This window comes from Lathamus discolor, chromosome 6 (genome assembly GCF_037157495.1).
Source record: "Lathamus discolor isolate bLatDis1 chromosome 6, bLatDis1.hap1, whole genome shotgun sequence".
NCBI lineage: Eukaryota > Metazoa > Chordata > Aves > Psittaciformes > Psittacidae > Lathamus > Lathamus discolor.
Window position 1 is genome coordinate 36,931,878 of NC_088889.1, and position 16,369 is coordinate 36,948,246.

The 16,369-nt window shown below is 39.2% G+C and overlaps 1 protein-coding gene across 1 annotated transcript in view; it reads left to right on the forward strand.

Moving 5' to 3' along the window:
* The window catches only part of SPTLC2 (serine palmitoyltransferase long chain base subunit 2), an 86,490-nt gene that overhangs the window by 62,003 nt on the left and 8,118 nt on the right, over window positions 1–16,369 (forward strand). Inside the window, exons 10-11 of the mRNA XM_065685968.1 lie at window positions 11,883–12,018; window positions 14,025–14,154. Coding sequence (XP_065542040.1) covers window positions 11,883–12,018; window positions 14,025–14,154 — 266 coding nt within the window. The remainder of the gene's footprint in view (window positions 1–11,882; window positions 12,019–14,024; window positions 14,155–16,369) is intronic.

The following is a 16,369-nucleotide window of genomic DNA, read 5'->3' on the forward strand; positions in this document are numbered from 1 at the left end:
GGACCCACTGTTGGCCAGTTGTACTGATAGGGAGTGCTTCGAGTCTTCTATGGATTTGTAGATCTGTACTTAAGGAGTGTAAGTACTTGATGTGTTATTTTCATGCATAGTATGATTCCTTCATAGGTCACTGAACTGTAAAGGGCACACTGAACATTAGCCTCATTTCAGTCACACTGGGGAAGATGCAGGTTGCTATATGATTGTGCCAGCTACAAAGGCAGAAAGTATGGAAGTTGATTACTGATGATGTATGTGCACGCAGGAGATTAAATGTACATGAAGACAAAATAATTAAAGAATTGAGTTATTAAGAAGTCATTTTCCTTCTTGTAACCTTAACAAATTTCACTGTGCAAAACCTTTTCAGCCACTCTTGCTCTGAACTGAAGTCTGGCATATTAGGTACTTCCCACTGCCACTTCCATGGACAGGAGCTACAGGGTAGCTTGGATATAATTTTAACCACTGACATATCTAGTTGAACTGTAGTTGAACTAGAGTAAATGGTTGAAATGAGTAGGTGATGGTGGTAGACAGGCCTGAAGCTCTGAATTCTCTGGCTGGTATGTATTGGAATCCTGATCTGCCACGTGGTAGCTCAGTAAAAAGTTATAGCTGGAAGTATGCCAGTGTGTTACCTTTCTACTCCCAGAGCTCTGCTGTTAGCCATTGCTGCTTTATGTTAGCTGCTCATTTGTACAAAAATGGCACTGAGTCTAGGCGAAAAACAGGCCCCAAACATTTGTAAGCTTAGCCTAATGATTAAGGATTAATGATTTCAAAGTTTCAGCATTTATAAACATTTACTCATTTTATGTATTTGTAACTATTACTTAATGTTTGACTTATGTTGGTTTTAGGAGCCAGCATTGCCCAGATTTGAGACAGGATGGTCTGTTAACCCATCTTTTTTAATTGTGGCTGTGGCGTCAGTATCATTGTACTGGCTTAATATCTGTCTCTTTAAAGCTTGAGTTTTCAGGATCTTATAAAAGAGATTTTGCTGTAGAAAAGCTGTTTCCTGTAGTTTGATAAACATTGGCTCAGTTTAAATCAATTGATTTTAATACTGCTTTTACTATCTCCTTAAAATGTTTATTCATGCTGGTCTCATTTACACATGTATCTTATTTCAAAGTCTCTCTGTTCATATAATGAAGCCTGCTGTTTGAGGCAAAAGATGACTAATCAAATAATTCTAATGCTGACATGGCTGTGCACGGGTGAACAGCAAGGGTGAACAGCCATTTTAGCTGATTTTATTACTATGTCCTTTTGTAACAACTTTGTGTCACCATATTGCAGAAACCTTTGACATGAACTAAAACTGGTTTACTGCTGTACAGAGTTTGTGACTGCTCTGGAGAATTTACAGTTAAAATGATACACAGATCAGGGCAGTATGAAGGAATCAGACTTATCCTGTTGATACAAATACTATTTTATTGGCTACAGCAAAGTTGGGCAATACTAACACTGTGATGTTTGCAGTGCATGTACAGCCTGATCAGTCAAGTTCTTTTGTGGTCACCAATGTAGTGTTTGTATTAATAGAATAATAAACTGTGGAACCTGTGTTGTTTTGAATTAGCAAAATCTTATGAAAAAGTGCCTGCATGGTGGCGTTTTGGTACTTGAAGGGGGCTTATAAGAAAGATGGGATCTAACTTTTGGTAGGGCCTGTTGCAATAGGACAAAGATAATGATTTTTAAACGAAGAGAGAGGAAATTCAGATTAGATAAGAGGAAGAAATTTTTTTTATGATGAGGGTAGTTAAATACTGGAACAGGTTGCTGAGAGAGATAGTGGATGCCCCATCCCTGGTAATATTCAAGGTCAGGCTCGACTGGGCTCTGAGCAACCTGATCTAGTTGAATATGTCCCTGCTGGTTGCAGGGGGGTGGACTAGATGACCTTTAGAGATCCCTCCCAACTCAAACTGTTCTATTATTACACACTCAATGAAAGTGCATTTAAGACCTCTTTAAGTCAGTATATTTTAAATGGTAGTTCTTTAACAGATCTTATCTTTCCAGTCACATTTTTTCATGGTGAGAGCTGCTTCTCTTTATGATGAAGTTCATGGTGTGAGCAGGCTGCCCTGGAGCTCTCTAAATGCAGTTGGTAGTTGCAAACAAAATCAGAAAGTTCAAATATAAAAATACTCCTGTGGGGTTTGGAATATGCCAAAGACTTCAGTCTCACCAGTATGTATAAACTGAATGAGTACACAGTACGTGCACCCAGCTGTTTTTTTGGCATGCCTATAGACTCTACTGGAACTGTTTAGCTTGATAACAAATGCAAGCAGAGAAACTTGGTATTAGCATAGATTTTGTTTCTCACAGACCTTTCAATGCCAAGAACATCAGCCATAATTTCTCTTTTCTCCTTTTTCCATTTCTGAATTTCATGGCTCCATTTCCATTTCTGAATCTCCATTGCTAGTTTCTGAACCTAATTCAACTGTTTTCCTCTCTCTTTTAAAGCATGGAGCATTTTTACCATCTCCTCTGCAGTGGCTCCATACTCAGTACCCATGTAATCCAGACAAATCCCCTGCATGCAGTCTTGTTGAAAAGCCATGGGCATGGGGTTAACTCAGAATGGTCATGAGCCAAACCTTTCACTGCTTCTCCTAAAATAAATCGTTGCTAATGCTGCTGCCATATGGCCAACAAACATGAGATCTCAGCAGTCTTTTGATTTCCTCGCTCATACTTTCAAGAGTGCTGGCTCTTAAAGTGGGCTTCTCCTCCCGAGTTATTTGTAGTTTATCTCACAAGCAGTGAACTCAAGAAGCAAGTGTCAGAAGAATGAATAATTTGTCTCAGCTGGTCTGTTAGCAGTTCCTTTAGCGTCTCCTGGATAACTCAGCATGGTTCTACGGTAATGCGGTATAGGCTTTTTTGTAGGGAGTGCATCTTCGGAGGGAGTGCATCCTGACAGCGAGTCAGTGCCGCGCAGAGAGCCACTGCGGGCTCCCTCTGTACAGCAGTGGCCTCTAGTGGAAGATGCTCAGTTCTTCTGGTGACCCCAGACTCAAGACATAAATCCTAAAGGCTTTTCCCGTAATGATTCTTGCCATTTCCAAGCTTGTTTTAAACCTGGATCCCCCCAGCAACACTGCTGGGAAAAAAACAATGGGGCTCTTCTGTCTTCTGACTGATTTGCTAATACTAGAGTTTGAGCTATTAAACAGTAATATAATAGCACTGAGTTAAAGAATTATTCTAATTACTTTTTTAGGTTTTTCACTGTTTTGGCAGGTTCTCTTGGCATTTGCTTGTGTGAGCTGGTGCTTCATAATGTAAAACTGGGGGAATATCATATTCTGACCTATACATTTTAATATGTCTCTTTGCAATCTCAGGTTATATTGTATAGTTGTATATAATACTTTTCTGAAGACCTGTGATGAAAATCCAGATGGCATCTGAAGGGAAGGATGTAAAATTCTTATTGCAAGTGTTGGCAACAGTGCAGCACTCACATGTGCAAACTTAGAGGAAGCAGATTGGTACGTGTGGAGCCACTTTGTTCCTGGAACTTAAACAATGAGATAGGAAAAGTACTCTGAAAGATAAGAAATCTGTATGTAATGTATAATAAAATTTTTCTTATTAGCCTTTAGTTTGATCTTTCAGGAAAAACTGGTGAAAACTTTGCTTTAAGCCTCCCTCTTATTTTTGAGGTGTTGTAAATCACTTTTTAAGGCAGAAAGAATAGGTTGCCATAGGAGGTAACCTTTCCATGATTGAGTAGATGAGTGTTGTCTTTGACAGGATTGTGCAGTGAATTGGTCTTGATTCCCCCTCCTGCCTTGGGATGTGAGTTCATGTTCTGAGTCTTCTTGACAGATGATGTTAGAAGCCTCTTAAAGTCAGTTCTGGCAGATACTACCATCCCAGATCCTTAACATCCTTTACAGCATATTTAACATCATTCCTGTCTCTTACTGCAACTTCTCCTTAGAAGGTAAAAGTGTTGGTATTTAATCAATGTTAAACTGGAGTTCTGTTTAGTCTCCCAGTGTTTTTTAGTTTAAAAGATGAATCTACTTTCTCTAGTTTTCAGTTTACATACTATAGCCCTTAGACAGATACTACTTAGTTTCAAATCTCAGCCTTGCTTCCAGTCAGATATTTTTGTCTTGCTTATCCTTTCTGCTACTTGGCAAATCTAAAAACACTTCTTTTTTTGTGCAGATGTTGTTCGAAGTCACTCTTGTGCTTTTCAGGAGAAACCTTAAATAAAGGGGATTTTTTTTGTATCTTATATGAAAAATATGTTCATGACAGTAAGAGTAGCAGTGCTTTTATGCCTTCCCAAAAAAAGGAATCAGCCGTTGTGTGGTTTTAATGATGAGGTATTTACAAGTACAGTGTCTAGAAAACAACTTGACTTATTATGTTAACATTGCAAAAGATCTCCATAAACCCTTGGGAGGCAACTTAGCTTCTGAAAGCTTAGTGGAGAATCTGTTAAATCAGCAGAAGAATATTGAATTCCTGGTTGAGATTTGAAAAATGCTTGTTTCCAAAACAGAGTATGCTGAATTATGTCTTCCACTGAAACAGCCAACCAAAAGACAAATGTAGGAATAATAAACAGAATGGAAGTACAAGCCTTGCAAAACCAAGGGGGTTTTAATGTGGAAAAATTTACAAGCTTTGAATATATTATAGCATCACTCTGACATGAAGAAACAAACTTCTAGAGAATGATATATGTAACCAAGTTTTCATCACCAGTTTACTTTGATTTAAATAATTTAAAATGTTGGAAATTACAGGCTTTTTGAAGTAGAAATTATCACTTTTATGTTCTTCTGTTTGACCCACTGAGCGCAAGGTATATGGAGATAAGGCTCTACCCATACTAATGAAACAGTACTTTATCTACACTGTCATTGATGATGGTACTCTCAGGAAAGCAACCGTGAAATGTAGCTTGCTCCATATGTTCTTCATGTAGGATGTTTTTAGCCACCTTGTCTTGTTTGGGGAGCAGGAGATGATGGCATCACTTTGTTCTCTGTGCCTTCATAATGGATTGTGGTTTCTTTATTTTCTTCCCCCACCTCCCCATCTACTCCCCCCTCTGGTTTTCAGTGATGGTTGGCTTTTAATTATGTACATGTCTGGTAAAAATCCTAATAAGCTTGTATGGTCAAGGATTTCTATTTCATGTAATTTGGGAACCATTGTGGTTGCTACAGAACAAGCTCTTTTTATTCCACACAAGAATATGGAGGTTCAGTGTTACGTAGGTAACTATCAACAGTCAGTAAATATTACTGCTCAGGTTATAACATGCCTTTCATCATTGTTTCCTGAAACGGTAGGTTGAGATCTGCTGCTTTGATGTCCTTTCACAGGTATGCATGCCATGTATACATGAACACAGCTGTCATAATCTGTGCAAGCACTTAGTTGACCAAGTACCTTCTTTTAGTTACCTTAATATGTATTTTTTTTTCTATTAAGAAAGACCAAAAAATTAACTTGTTTTGTCTTGGGAAATCACTTTACAAGGGAGGGAAGAGGTTTATTAGATTCCCTTGACTGTTGTCAGGAGAGGAAAGGACAAGAAACCTGTCCAGGTAAGCAGTTGTACAAAATGGATAGCCCTCTTAGCATGACAACAGCAGGAGTACTTTGCTAACATCAGGAAAAATGTGGTATTCGACAAGGTAGACTTATTCCAAGTAAATGCCTTCCTTGACTGAAATAAGCTATATCTAGTGAAATTACTCTGCTACAAATTAAGGATGGCACATTTGTCAGTAGGTGATTTAATGCTTCTCACCTGCAGCACTTCTGCACTGGCAAGAGTTTGCAAGATGGGACAAGCTTGAAAAACAATGTGAAACAAATTACATTAGAGACTGAGAGTAACTTTTGTGCAAAGAATTCACGGAGTGTTTTAATCTCAGAGATGCTTTATGGTTCTGTTATTAAGATTAATTTGCCCTAATCTTTGTTTCTTGCAGTGATTTAAAAACACCTTTAATATTCTTCAGCCAATGTTCTTAACAAAACCTAGTTCTTGTTAGATACATACTGGGTCTTACTAGATGCAGTGTGCTACTATGAGTGTACATCTTCACAAGTTCTCACAGAATTCTTACAAATCTCTGCTAGTAAGTGAAACTGGAACATTTTCAATGGAACAAGAGGGTGTTCCATTATGTTACAACGTAAGCTGTTATTGAGAGGCTGAGTAATTGTGGAAATAAGTATGTATCGCAAGTGGAGTGATTCTGCATGTACTGAATAGCAATCAATTCATATCAAGAGTTTTATTCTAATATTTTCATTTAATCATTAAAACTAAGGACATTAGCCTTAAACTGCTATATAAAATAAAGGTGTGAAATTACTGTTTGGCCTCATTGTCCATGTTGGAAAAAAAAAAATAGGTTAAATTAAGACTGGAAAGTTGAAAATCTAATGTGGTGAACAGCTGCAAGATTAGTTAATGAAAGAATATATAGTAACTTCCTCATAGCTATCTAATGTAAACTGGTATTTGTTGACCAACAAGAGCTCTATTGCAGCTTGTGCATACAGTTAACAGTTTCACTGCTCGGAGCCATTTTTAAAGATGTGTCCTGTTATGTTGCTTTGAAGTCTTTATAAAAATCAAAATGTAAACATACAGCTTTCTTTGTATTGCATCAGGTACTTTGTTTTAGGTGCAGGTGATCGTGATCCGTAGTGTGACAAGCAGATAAAATCTTGTTTGTGTTTTCTTGGCCATCTGAAGTTGATTTGCCCCTCTGGAGTTCCGTGTCAGTCAGTAGTCTGTTTGTGTACAATGCAACATGCCTTTTATTTCTCAAGAAGCCTTGCTGATGAAGTGTTGCATTGTTTAGAAAGATAGATTTGTGATTGCTCTCCAATTACTGCCTAGAGATCACAAGAGGGAGGGAAAACAAATACATCCTGGTTGAACTAAATTTTCTTTGGAGTCCGATACCATCTATGATAGCTTATTCATCAGCCTTAACAGATGACAGAAACACTATAAATATTGGATCTTTGTGGCAGAGTAACTTCCACAGATTCTAGGGCTTCTTTGTTCTTCATAGATGACTTTTTAATGTGGAATAGAGAGCTTACACAGATCTCAGCTCTAAGAAGTGTCTGGTTTTCTTTTTCTTTTTTTTTTTAATTGCTGGGCAGTTGCTGTTTACTTATTAATCTGCCTTTTTACCAATAAGCATTGTCTGATAATCTTTGCAGTATTTGGACTGTTAGTTTAAGCATGAACTTCTGTGATGTAAAGAGCAGTGAGGCTCAGTACAGGTGAGTTTCTCTGTTTATGTGCCTATTTGATACAGGAGTTTAGATTTGGTGTGGTGGACAGTGTCCTATTTATCATGTAAATAACTATGATCAGTATCAACTTAATTTCTGGTTCGGGAAAAAATTTGCTGAAATATTGCTAGATAATGTTTTCAATGTAACTTCTGTCTTTCGAAGCAATGTGACCTCTAAAGCAGAGGCCTTTGCAAGTGATGAAGTATCATTGCTTTAACCTGTGTGAATCTGTCCTGGCAGAGATACTAATTTACTTTCCACTAGGGTTGTGGGGAATATGCAGCTCATGTGCGTTTAGATCCACAATGGAGTGCTTTCTCTAGGGTGTTGGAATATTGGGGTGCCATTTTTTCAGGGAGATGCTAGCTGCATTTTTTAAAGAGTATTGCTTATGTTACATACTGTATAACTAGATATGCCATATGGTAAAATGTAATAAGAGAAATTATCTCCCTCAGCACAAATCTGCAGCTTGTTTAGAAGTGGTCAAAAGTTTGCTGTTCATACTGGAAGTAAACTGCAAGTATTGGAGGAATGGTAAAAGTACAGCCAGTCAGCTCTTACTGTATTGCTTCAGGTGGTTGTGCAGAACCTTTCTGCTGCAAGAAACTTTGAAGCCTGACTTTTCTGCTAAGTCTAGACTTCAGTTGCTTAGAGTTTATAAATGCAAAGGCATATATCTGGCATTCTTGGCCATGTACAGTACAGACCACCATGAGGTTATAGGCATTGCCTTAGAACCAAAGTTTGAGGGTGGCCCTGAGTGACTTAAGCAGAGCTGCTGCTGGTCTGTGAGTTCACACTTGGTTATTTGCACCTGAGGTAGAAGGGCTGCAACTCTCTATCATGTATCATGTACACTTTAGGTGTGCAGTAAAACAAATGCTGGCATGAAGATGAGCAGTGCCAATTTCAAGTGACTGCCTGTTATCTTGGACTAGTATAAGGCTATGTCAAGTAAAAGCATGTACCTCTTCTCAGACTGTTAGCTATAAATATTCAGCCCATCTTAGCTATCCAAGCAGAGGCAGTTGTTGCATTTCTTTTCTCCATTCTTTCTTCTTTGCTGCGTTTGCACAGCTACAGCTCTGAGCTGAGGGTGGTTAAAGGAGAATGTTTCTCCCCATTAGGTGTCCTATATATTTTGGTAGGCATGTTCTTTAGGGAATATATGTGTGCTTTAGACTGAATGATGCAAGGCTTCTACAGGCACAAAAGTGTTTTTCTAAATGGCAAGAGCAATCTTGTTACGACTGCAGTAGACCTGTGAAAAGGTATAAGAGAAAAGAAGTTATTAGTTAATCCTCTAATTCCAGTGTAGGTCTGTCAGTAGCTGGTTTAAGCCATTTACAGAACTCATAAGGGACTTCAGATCAGCTGCTCCGATAAGGGAGTCTAGTTTTCGAGCTTTTTGAAGAGCTCTGTTCCAGTAATCCTCCCTTTCTTCCCCCTTCCCTTCCTGAAGGTCATCATATTCCAGTTTCCTAGATGAAAGGATGTTACCAGAATCGTTGCACAACTCCTGTGCGAGAACAATTGGCAGGGTGGTGTCTGAGCCAGCCTTTTTTTTGCGTGGTCTTAAAAATGCAGCTGTGTACTGCCAAGAAAGCCAGCAGCTGGAGGATTGCTGCAGTCGTGGCAGTCTTTCTAGGCCTACACTTGAACAGATGTGGACAGGGCTCTGAGCTTCAGAAGATGTTTGAGTTGGGAAGGGATTTTGAGGTTCTGTTTTAATGTTCAAGCACTGGTTTGGGTACAAGTGGGATTAGCAGTGCTACCTAGTCACTGCTGTCTGCAGGCACTGCTTGGTTTGTCTTTGTGGTCCCAGAAAGCACATTAAAACTCTAATAGCAGTTAACAGGCTGCTGCATCCGTGTGTACCAGGGCCTGAAGCAGCAAATATTATGAGCTGAATATTGTTGCATAATATTGCAAACCCTATTCAGTTAACATGTGGCATCACTCTTCAAGTGAAGGATTTTACAGTGGGGTAGGAGACTAAATATGTTGACGTGCAGAGGAGATGCAGGGAGAAAAGGAAGTGGAGGGCAAGGAACCTGCACCTGGTTCCTGCTTGATTGCTGGTGCTTTGCTCCATCATGACTACAGATCTCTTCAGATGGTAATGACACGTGGTGGATAGTGAGAAGACACCACTGAAGATTTTCAAGTTCTTGTTAATGTTGTTGTAGCCATGGTAGCAAGTTTCAAGAGAGGTAATAATTTCATTAAGTTGACTGATGGCTCTGGAACAAATTACAAGTTGACAGGCTTTTGAGACCCACAAACCTGAAGGCAGCATCTTCCGAATCTATCAGTTGCTATACTAGGCGATTACGTCTCTGTAGAGGATGGAAAGACTTGCACATGAAACTTGTTTACATCTCAAAGCATTCTTCAATCTATAAGGACAAATCTAGGATCATAAACTCTTTTTATGGGAAAGAGTTTAAGGAAGACTGTGAAGTGGTTGCCAACTACAAATTAAAGTTACTCTTTAATCTTTAGCCTGGAAGGCTCACAACAACTTGGAAAAGGGTGTGAATCTGTAGAGGGGAAAACTACAGAACTGCTGAAGTTCCTTCTGCTTGAAGCACTGTAAACCCCATACATTATGGGAGCACGAAGAGAATGTATGTATGGGAGAAGATGTATTCCTGGCTGTGGTAGAGGGGCTGATCACAGCACTTGTATCCAGCTGTGTATGTTACCTTACTACTCTTGTAGCAGTGAAAGCTCATGTGTGTTTAGATGGGATTGTACATCACTGACTTGAAATGTTGTCAGAAGTTGTGCATTTCTGTATAGGAGATACGCAGGTGTGGCTTTCTGAGAAGGTATCATTGTAGCTTTCTTTTTTGTGCATGTAGACTGCTCTGGACACTTGTTTTTATTGATTGTCTCAATGTTAAAAATGCAAGTAGTGGCTTTTGGGCCACTATCTGTAGCATCTTGCAGTAGGCCTATTTCTTTTTGTTGCATTTTATTTTATTTTTTATTTTTAAACTTCACTTTGCAGTCTGTGGTATTTAAAATAACCAAATAATTGGTCTGAAAATGTAAGAGAAAGTTGGGTCTCCTCTGGAGCATCTGATGTGATGTGAGCCAATTAAAAAATAAGTTTCATAAGCACAAGATGCCTTTGTGTTTTCCTGAAATCTTATTGGGAAAGAGGAATTGAGCTTCTGAAGAAACTCTAGGAGAGAAAAGATTAAGAAATAACACTTTTAATGGAGGAGACGTCTTAAATGGCAATGACTGCTGTTAAAAATACCAGCTTCTACCCACTAATGATAGGCCGAGTTTTGCAAACTTAACAGGTTTCATCCTTTTTTCTCATGCTTTGCCTTTGATGGGATTTTGCCTTTGATTGCATGGTTGTGGGTGGAATATCTGATACTCTTGGCTACAAAAACTGTATAGGTTCTTAAAATTACATTTGTTCTGGCTTGGAGCAGAGCTATGTGGGTGTTGGATGTTTCTTTGAGAGCTGGCATTCCTTTTGGTTAATCGCCTTATGTTATCTACAATTTTAAAGGAAGATTATTAATATCCAGCAGTCATCTTCACTTTGTGGCGTAGATCTGCACTGCTGTAGATTCAATGCTTCGGTATATGAATCACTCATCAGGTGAAAACAGTGCTTGGATAATCAATTATTGAAAAATACACTCTGTAGACCAGAGACAAGTAATTATATATGTTACTTATTATAGTCTCATCAATGGCATAGTACTTAATCTGCTAAGCACAGTAGAGTATTAGTTGATCAGAAATGCATTATGATCTGCTTAGGTGAGATGATGTGATCTTTTTCTGGGTGATACAGATATGTAATACCTTGTGCTAGGCTAGAATTTAATTAACTGATAAATAGGTTGTCCTATACATATCTGGCTAGCTGCAGTGTTCAAAGTATAGTAGCTGTCTAATGTCCTGTGTACTAATTTTGACAAATGTCAGAATTGGCTGAATGCATGATGGATTGGCCACTGCCACTTATTACGAAGTGAGCTGGATTATCAGAAGTAATCGGTTTAATTTAAACCCAGCTCATTTTAACTGAAGAAGGGTAGGGAACAGCCACGTAATCAGTTCAGCAAGTAGACCTAAGGAGGAAATTAGTAATTTCCGTTAACACAGACAAGCAGGATAAAACATGGTGAACAGCCCTAGCTGATTCAGTAGATTTCCATTCATTATTAAAACTGTAAGAAACTCTTCTTCAAGGTGCAGTTACCAGTGAATTTTGAGCAAATTTTGAATCTTGTTTAGAAGCATGTACCTCTTGATTAAAAACCTGATATGAAAAAAATAGGGAGCGCTTGGACTTGATGGTTGTGCCTGTCCTAGTCCATCCACCTACCGCATTGTCAGGAATTGAGTGAGTGATCTTGATTACATAAGGTAAAAGAAACTGCAGATTCTACTTTGCGGTTAATTTAACCCTTGTGTAAGCACAAGCGGCACATCATAGTTTGTACTTCAGTTAGAGGTCTTGTGTTGCAGTTATGCGTGTGACTTAGGTCCTATTTTAATTTCTTTTCTAGGGAAAGCACGTGTGCAGCAGCTAGCAGAGAACACGAGATATTTCAGGAGACGACTGAAAGAGATGGGCTTTATCATCTATGGAAATGAAGATTCCCCAGTTGTGCCTCTGATGCTCTACATGCCAGCAAAAATTGGGTAGGTTTAACAGGGAATCTTCTCACCTGTCTTCTCTAAAGCTAGGAAGGTACAAGAGTATTAAGGCTTTTATAAATGTCAGAAAAGACTGGATTGATTTTTTTGCTTTTATGGTCATTACTGTGTCTTAGGAAACATGGAAACTTCCTGCAAGTGATCTTGAGAAAACTGATGCTTGTAGCTTGCGGCAGCAAGAAAGCACTTCAGGGGAGCTGCTTTACCACTACATGCCATGTTTTTAAAGTTGGGTTTGGATTTTTGGGGTTGTTTCATTTTTTCCATGTTGTTTCTATGCAAAGTGCATATATGAGCTGAAGAAAAGCTGAAATTGAATTAAAATTAACATTAAGTCACTAGAAGAATCTTTTTACCAGTTCCTGAAACAGAAGCAGTCAACATTTCACTGAAATTTACTCTGAAATTTAAAAAAGGAAAAAGCAGGGGGTGGGATATGATGGGACACAGCAACCTGTATTTGATGAATTCCAAGTCTTTTAAGAAGTCTGGATTTAACAGCTCAGATACTGTTATTGTAAATACTAATCCAACTGTAAGCTTGATAAATGCTTATGGACATGTGGGCTGCTGTGTGCATAATTACAGCTAAAATTCTGCAAGCAGGATATAATGTATACATTAAAATTTTTTGCAACATAAACAAAGCCTGATTTCAAGGACAACTTGGCTTTGGTAGCTGCTTTTCAGCGTCTGTGTATAATGCAGTGCTCAACCAACACTTCTGAATTTGGAAAGCATGGCTTCATTTTAAGCTGTAACAAATATCTGTAGTGTTCTAGCTCAGGCTTCAGTCTGGCTAAGTACTGTGGTTCTGTGAGGGAGCAAATATCTTCTAGCATTCTGCATGAAGCTAGATGCAGTCTTCCTTCACCCTTCTCAGTATAACCAAATTTATAAGGCCTTTAACCTTTATAGGTGCTGTAGAATCTGCAGTGTGTGCCATCCAGCACACAGAGGCATACTGTTTCTGTTGCCCAGCTGCTCTACCAGCCAGTACAATCTTTTCCCTGGAAATATTCATGGAAATGTTTATTAGCTGAGCAGTTGGGCCAGTAACTTAAAAATGAAAAGGAACACAGAGCTCTGATGTAGATCCTAAGGGCCAGCTCTCATCAGATCTACTTCATCCTTTCTTTGTCTCTTGTGGTCTGTTTTTAAAATAGTTTGAAAGTACTAAATGGATATAAAATGAAGTATATCACTGCGCACCTATTTATGAGGAAAATAGTTGCAGCAGAAGTAAAAGGCAGAAATATTATAAACCTAGTAGAAGGATGTTATTTTTACACATCTTTTAAGCCTCAAGTTCATTGCTGCTGTGTCTGAAGACAAGCTCTGTTCAAAAAGAACTATTTCTTGTGGCCTGTAGAGACACCCACAATTGCACTGCCATTACAGAAAGGATCTAGATCTTCGTGCCTCTCATCACATAAGTCAAAGCCGCTGATTTCTTTAGTCCCCATAAGAACTTGGTGTCAGATTAGGTTATCTCAGTTTACTGTGGCAATTCAGTGGTCCCTGTGGTAGGCACTTAAAAGGTGGTGCATTCTGTGGCACTGTAATGTACTTGAATTGAATTGGTGAAAACAAACCAACTTGAAATTGCAGAAGCTTTAGGGGATTGCAGCAAGCGGGATTCCTTGTATAGTCTATCTTCCAAGTCAAAATCCCTCTTTCCTATTGGAAAGATTTCCAAGCTTAGGTTACAAATCCGAAAGACCAGCCTCTGCCACCTCTAATCTTTTAGCTCTGTTGGAATTTAATACAGTGAAACCTTTTGAGGAGGACCACCTTAGGAATGAATTAAAAAATGGCCTTCATGAATAGGTATTCTGCATTTAGAAGAAAGCACAGCAAGCTCCAAATTGTGGTGTTGCAGGCTTGCTTCAACAAAGGCCTGTATGGTTAAACATACAGAGACCTTCATGCTGCTGCTGCTTTGCCACCACTGGTATCATTCTGATGATCTTTCTTGTTCTCTCTGGCAGTGCGTTTGGGCGTGAGATGCTGAAGCGGAACATCGGTGTTGTGGTTGTGGGCTTCCCTGCCACCCCCATCATCGAGTCCAGAGCCAGATTCTGTTTGTCTGCAGCTCATACCAAAGAGATGCTTGACAGAGTAAGTGTCTCATCTTGTCTTTCTTTTGCTCGTACCTTCTACAAACAGATACAGCAACTGTCTATTTTTTTTTTTTTTTGTAGACTGGTTCAGTGTTTGGTACACAAACTATTAAATCTAATGTTTAAAGCCTTGTAGTAGATCTCAGAACCTACGTTAGGTTGAGTCATGACTTTGGACTTCAGGAGAGTAAACTGTCCTGTTCAGAGATTTGCTTGAAAGAATCCCATAGGATATGGTCCTGAAGAGAGGTGGTGTCCAGGACAGCTGGTTGGTTCTCCCACCTCCAAAGAATGGTGCATCCTGACTTGCAGGAGAACAATTGTGGTGGGAAACCTGCACAGATGAACAAACCAAATATATAAAATGGAAACATAAATAGGTGCAACGTGGCCCAGGTCAATAGAGACAGTTCTGAGCATGCAGGGATGGGGACAGGAAATCCAAAACCTACCTGGAGGCTGTCAAAGGACATGAAATGCAGCAGGCAGGCCTTCTATAGGGATATTAGCAGCATGAGGAAGAGTAGAGAAAATGTGGGGCTGCTGCTGAATGGCATACGTGACAAATGGCATGCAAGAGGCCAGGGTACTCAATGCCTCTGTTGCCTCAGTCTCTACTGATGTGACTTGCCTTTAGGAATCCTGGGCCCACAAGGTCAGTGGAAAAACAAGGGGCAATGAAGAGTTCCCCTTGGTGTAAAGGAGGGTTAAATAAGGGAACAGACTGAACATTGACAAGTCCATGGGACCTGATGGGATACACCCACAAGTGTTGAGGGAGATGGCTGTCACTGCAAGGATGCTCTTGATTATCATCTTTGGAAGGTCCTGGTGAAAGGAGATTGGAAGAAGGCAAATGACACCACTAACTTCAAAAAGGCAAGAAGTGTGATCTGAGGAACAGCAGGTTGAGAAGCCTCACCTTGGTCCTTGGGAAGATGGAGAAAAACAATCCTTTAAACTATTTTTAAACATTTGGTAGATAAGAAGTTGATTTGGAGTAGTCATCAATGAAGGGGAAATCATGCCCAGTGTCCAGATACGATAGGTGGTTAACACCTCAGTACATGAACAGCAAATGGGACATACAAACAGCTGTTTACTAATGTAAAAAAAAAAAAAAAAATTAAACTTTTCATATTTCACTGCCACCAAATATTCAAATCAAGGGCTGAAAATAGCTTTTTTCTTTTTTTTTTTTTTTTTTTAGATTTCAGCTTTGCTAGGAAAAACAGGCAGTGGTGGGTGCAATTTGGTAATACATATTTAGTGTCAGTATGTATCAGTTAAGTAACCTGCCGTGTATCTGCCCTTGCTTCTGAGTTCTTTCTGCCTTCTAAGACCCAAATTCCTTCACTGCTACTCTTCCTGTCATTATCCCAGTTCAGTGTTTCTGTTCCAAATAAAAATTCTGAAGCAGTATCTCTAGAGAAGGTTCCCTCCTTCTCTTCCTTTCTCCCAGTACAAAATGAACAGTGTCACAGGCTTGGCTCAGAACACGGTAGTAGAACCGATTGCATTGACACAAATGAGGGAGCAGTAACTTCTGGCCAGATGGATGTAGGGGGGATGAATGGGGAGGAGGTAGGAAAAGAAAGAAAACTGAAGCCTCTGAAATCATATTGCTGCAAACTGAGCTACAACTGAAACTGGGTGCGTTTGGTGTGCTGGTACTACCTGAGCATTCATGCAGTCTTGCTGTTGGTTAGATTTGTGGTCTGCTCTCAAAGCTGGAGTCTTTACCATAACCAGCTGCTTCTGCAGGGTCTATATATAAGTATTATACTTGCTCTTTTCCAAAACCAATCTGTAACCTCTATTACTCTGCTTTAAAAAAGCTCTTTTCCTGTCAATTCTCTTACAAGTCTTTCTGCTTTCCAGAAAATATTTCAGGTTTTGTGCTTTTAACATTGAAAACTTATTTCTAGAGTATCTCTGTAGGTGCTAAATGCTTTAAATGGAGGAAATGCTTGTTTAATACATTAGGGCTTGTCTGTCTAAGAAAAGTACTCCAGGACAAAATGAGATGTGAATTTTGAAGTGAATGAAAAAATCCTGATTTAGCTCAGTATGTGGAGGCTTTATTCCAAGTTAGTGTAATCCACTTCAGTGTTCAAATAGCTGCATGCTCTGAACCCAGAACATTGGCAAGAGGAGTTAATAAGGAGCAAGTCTTTGTGTCAGTGATTTTTGTGTTGTGTTTTCTTGTGATG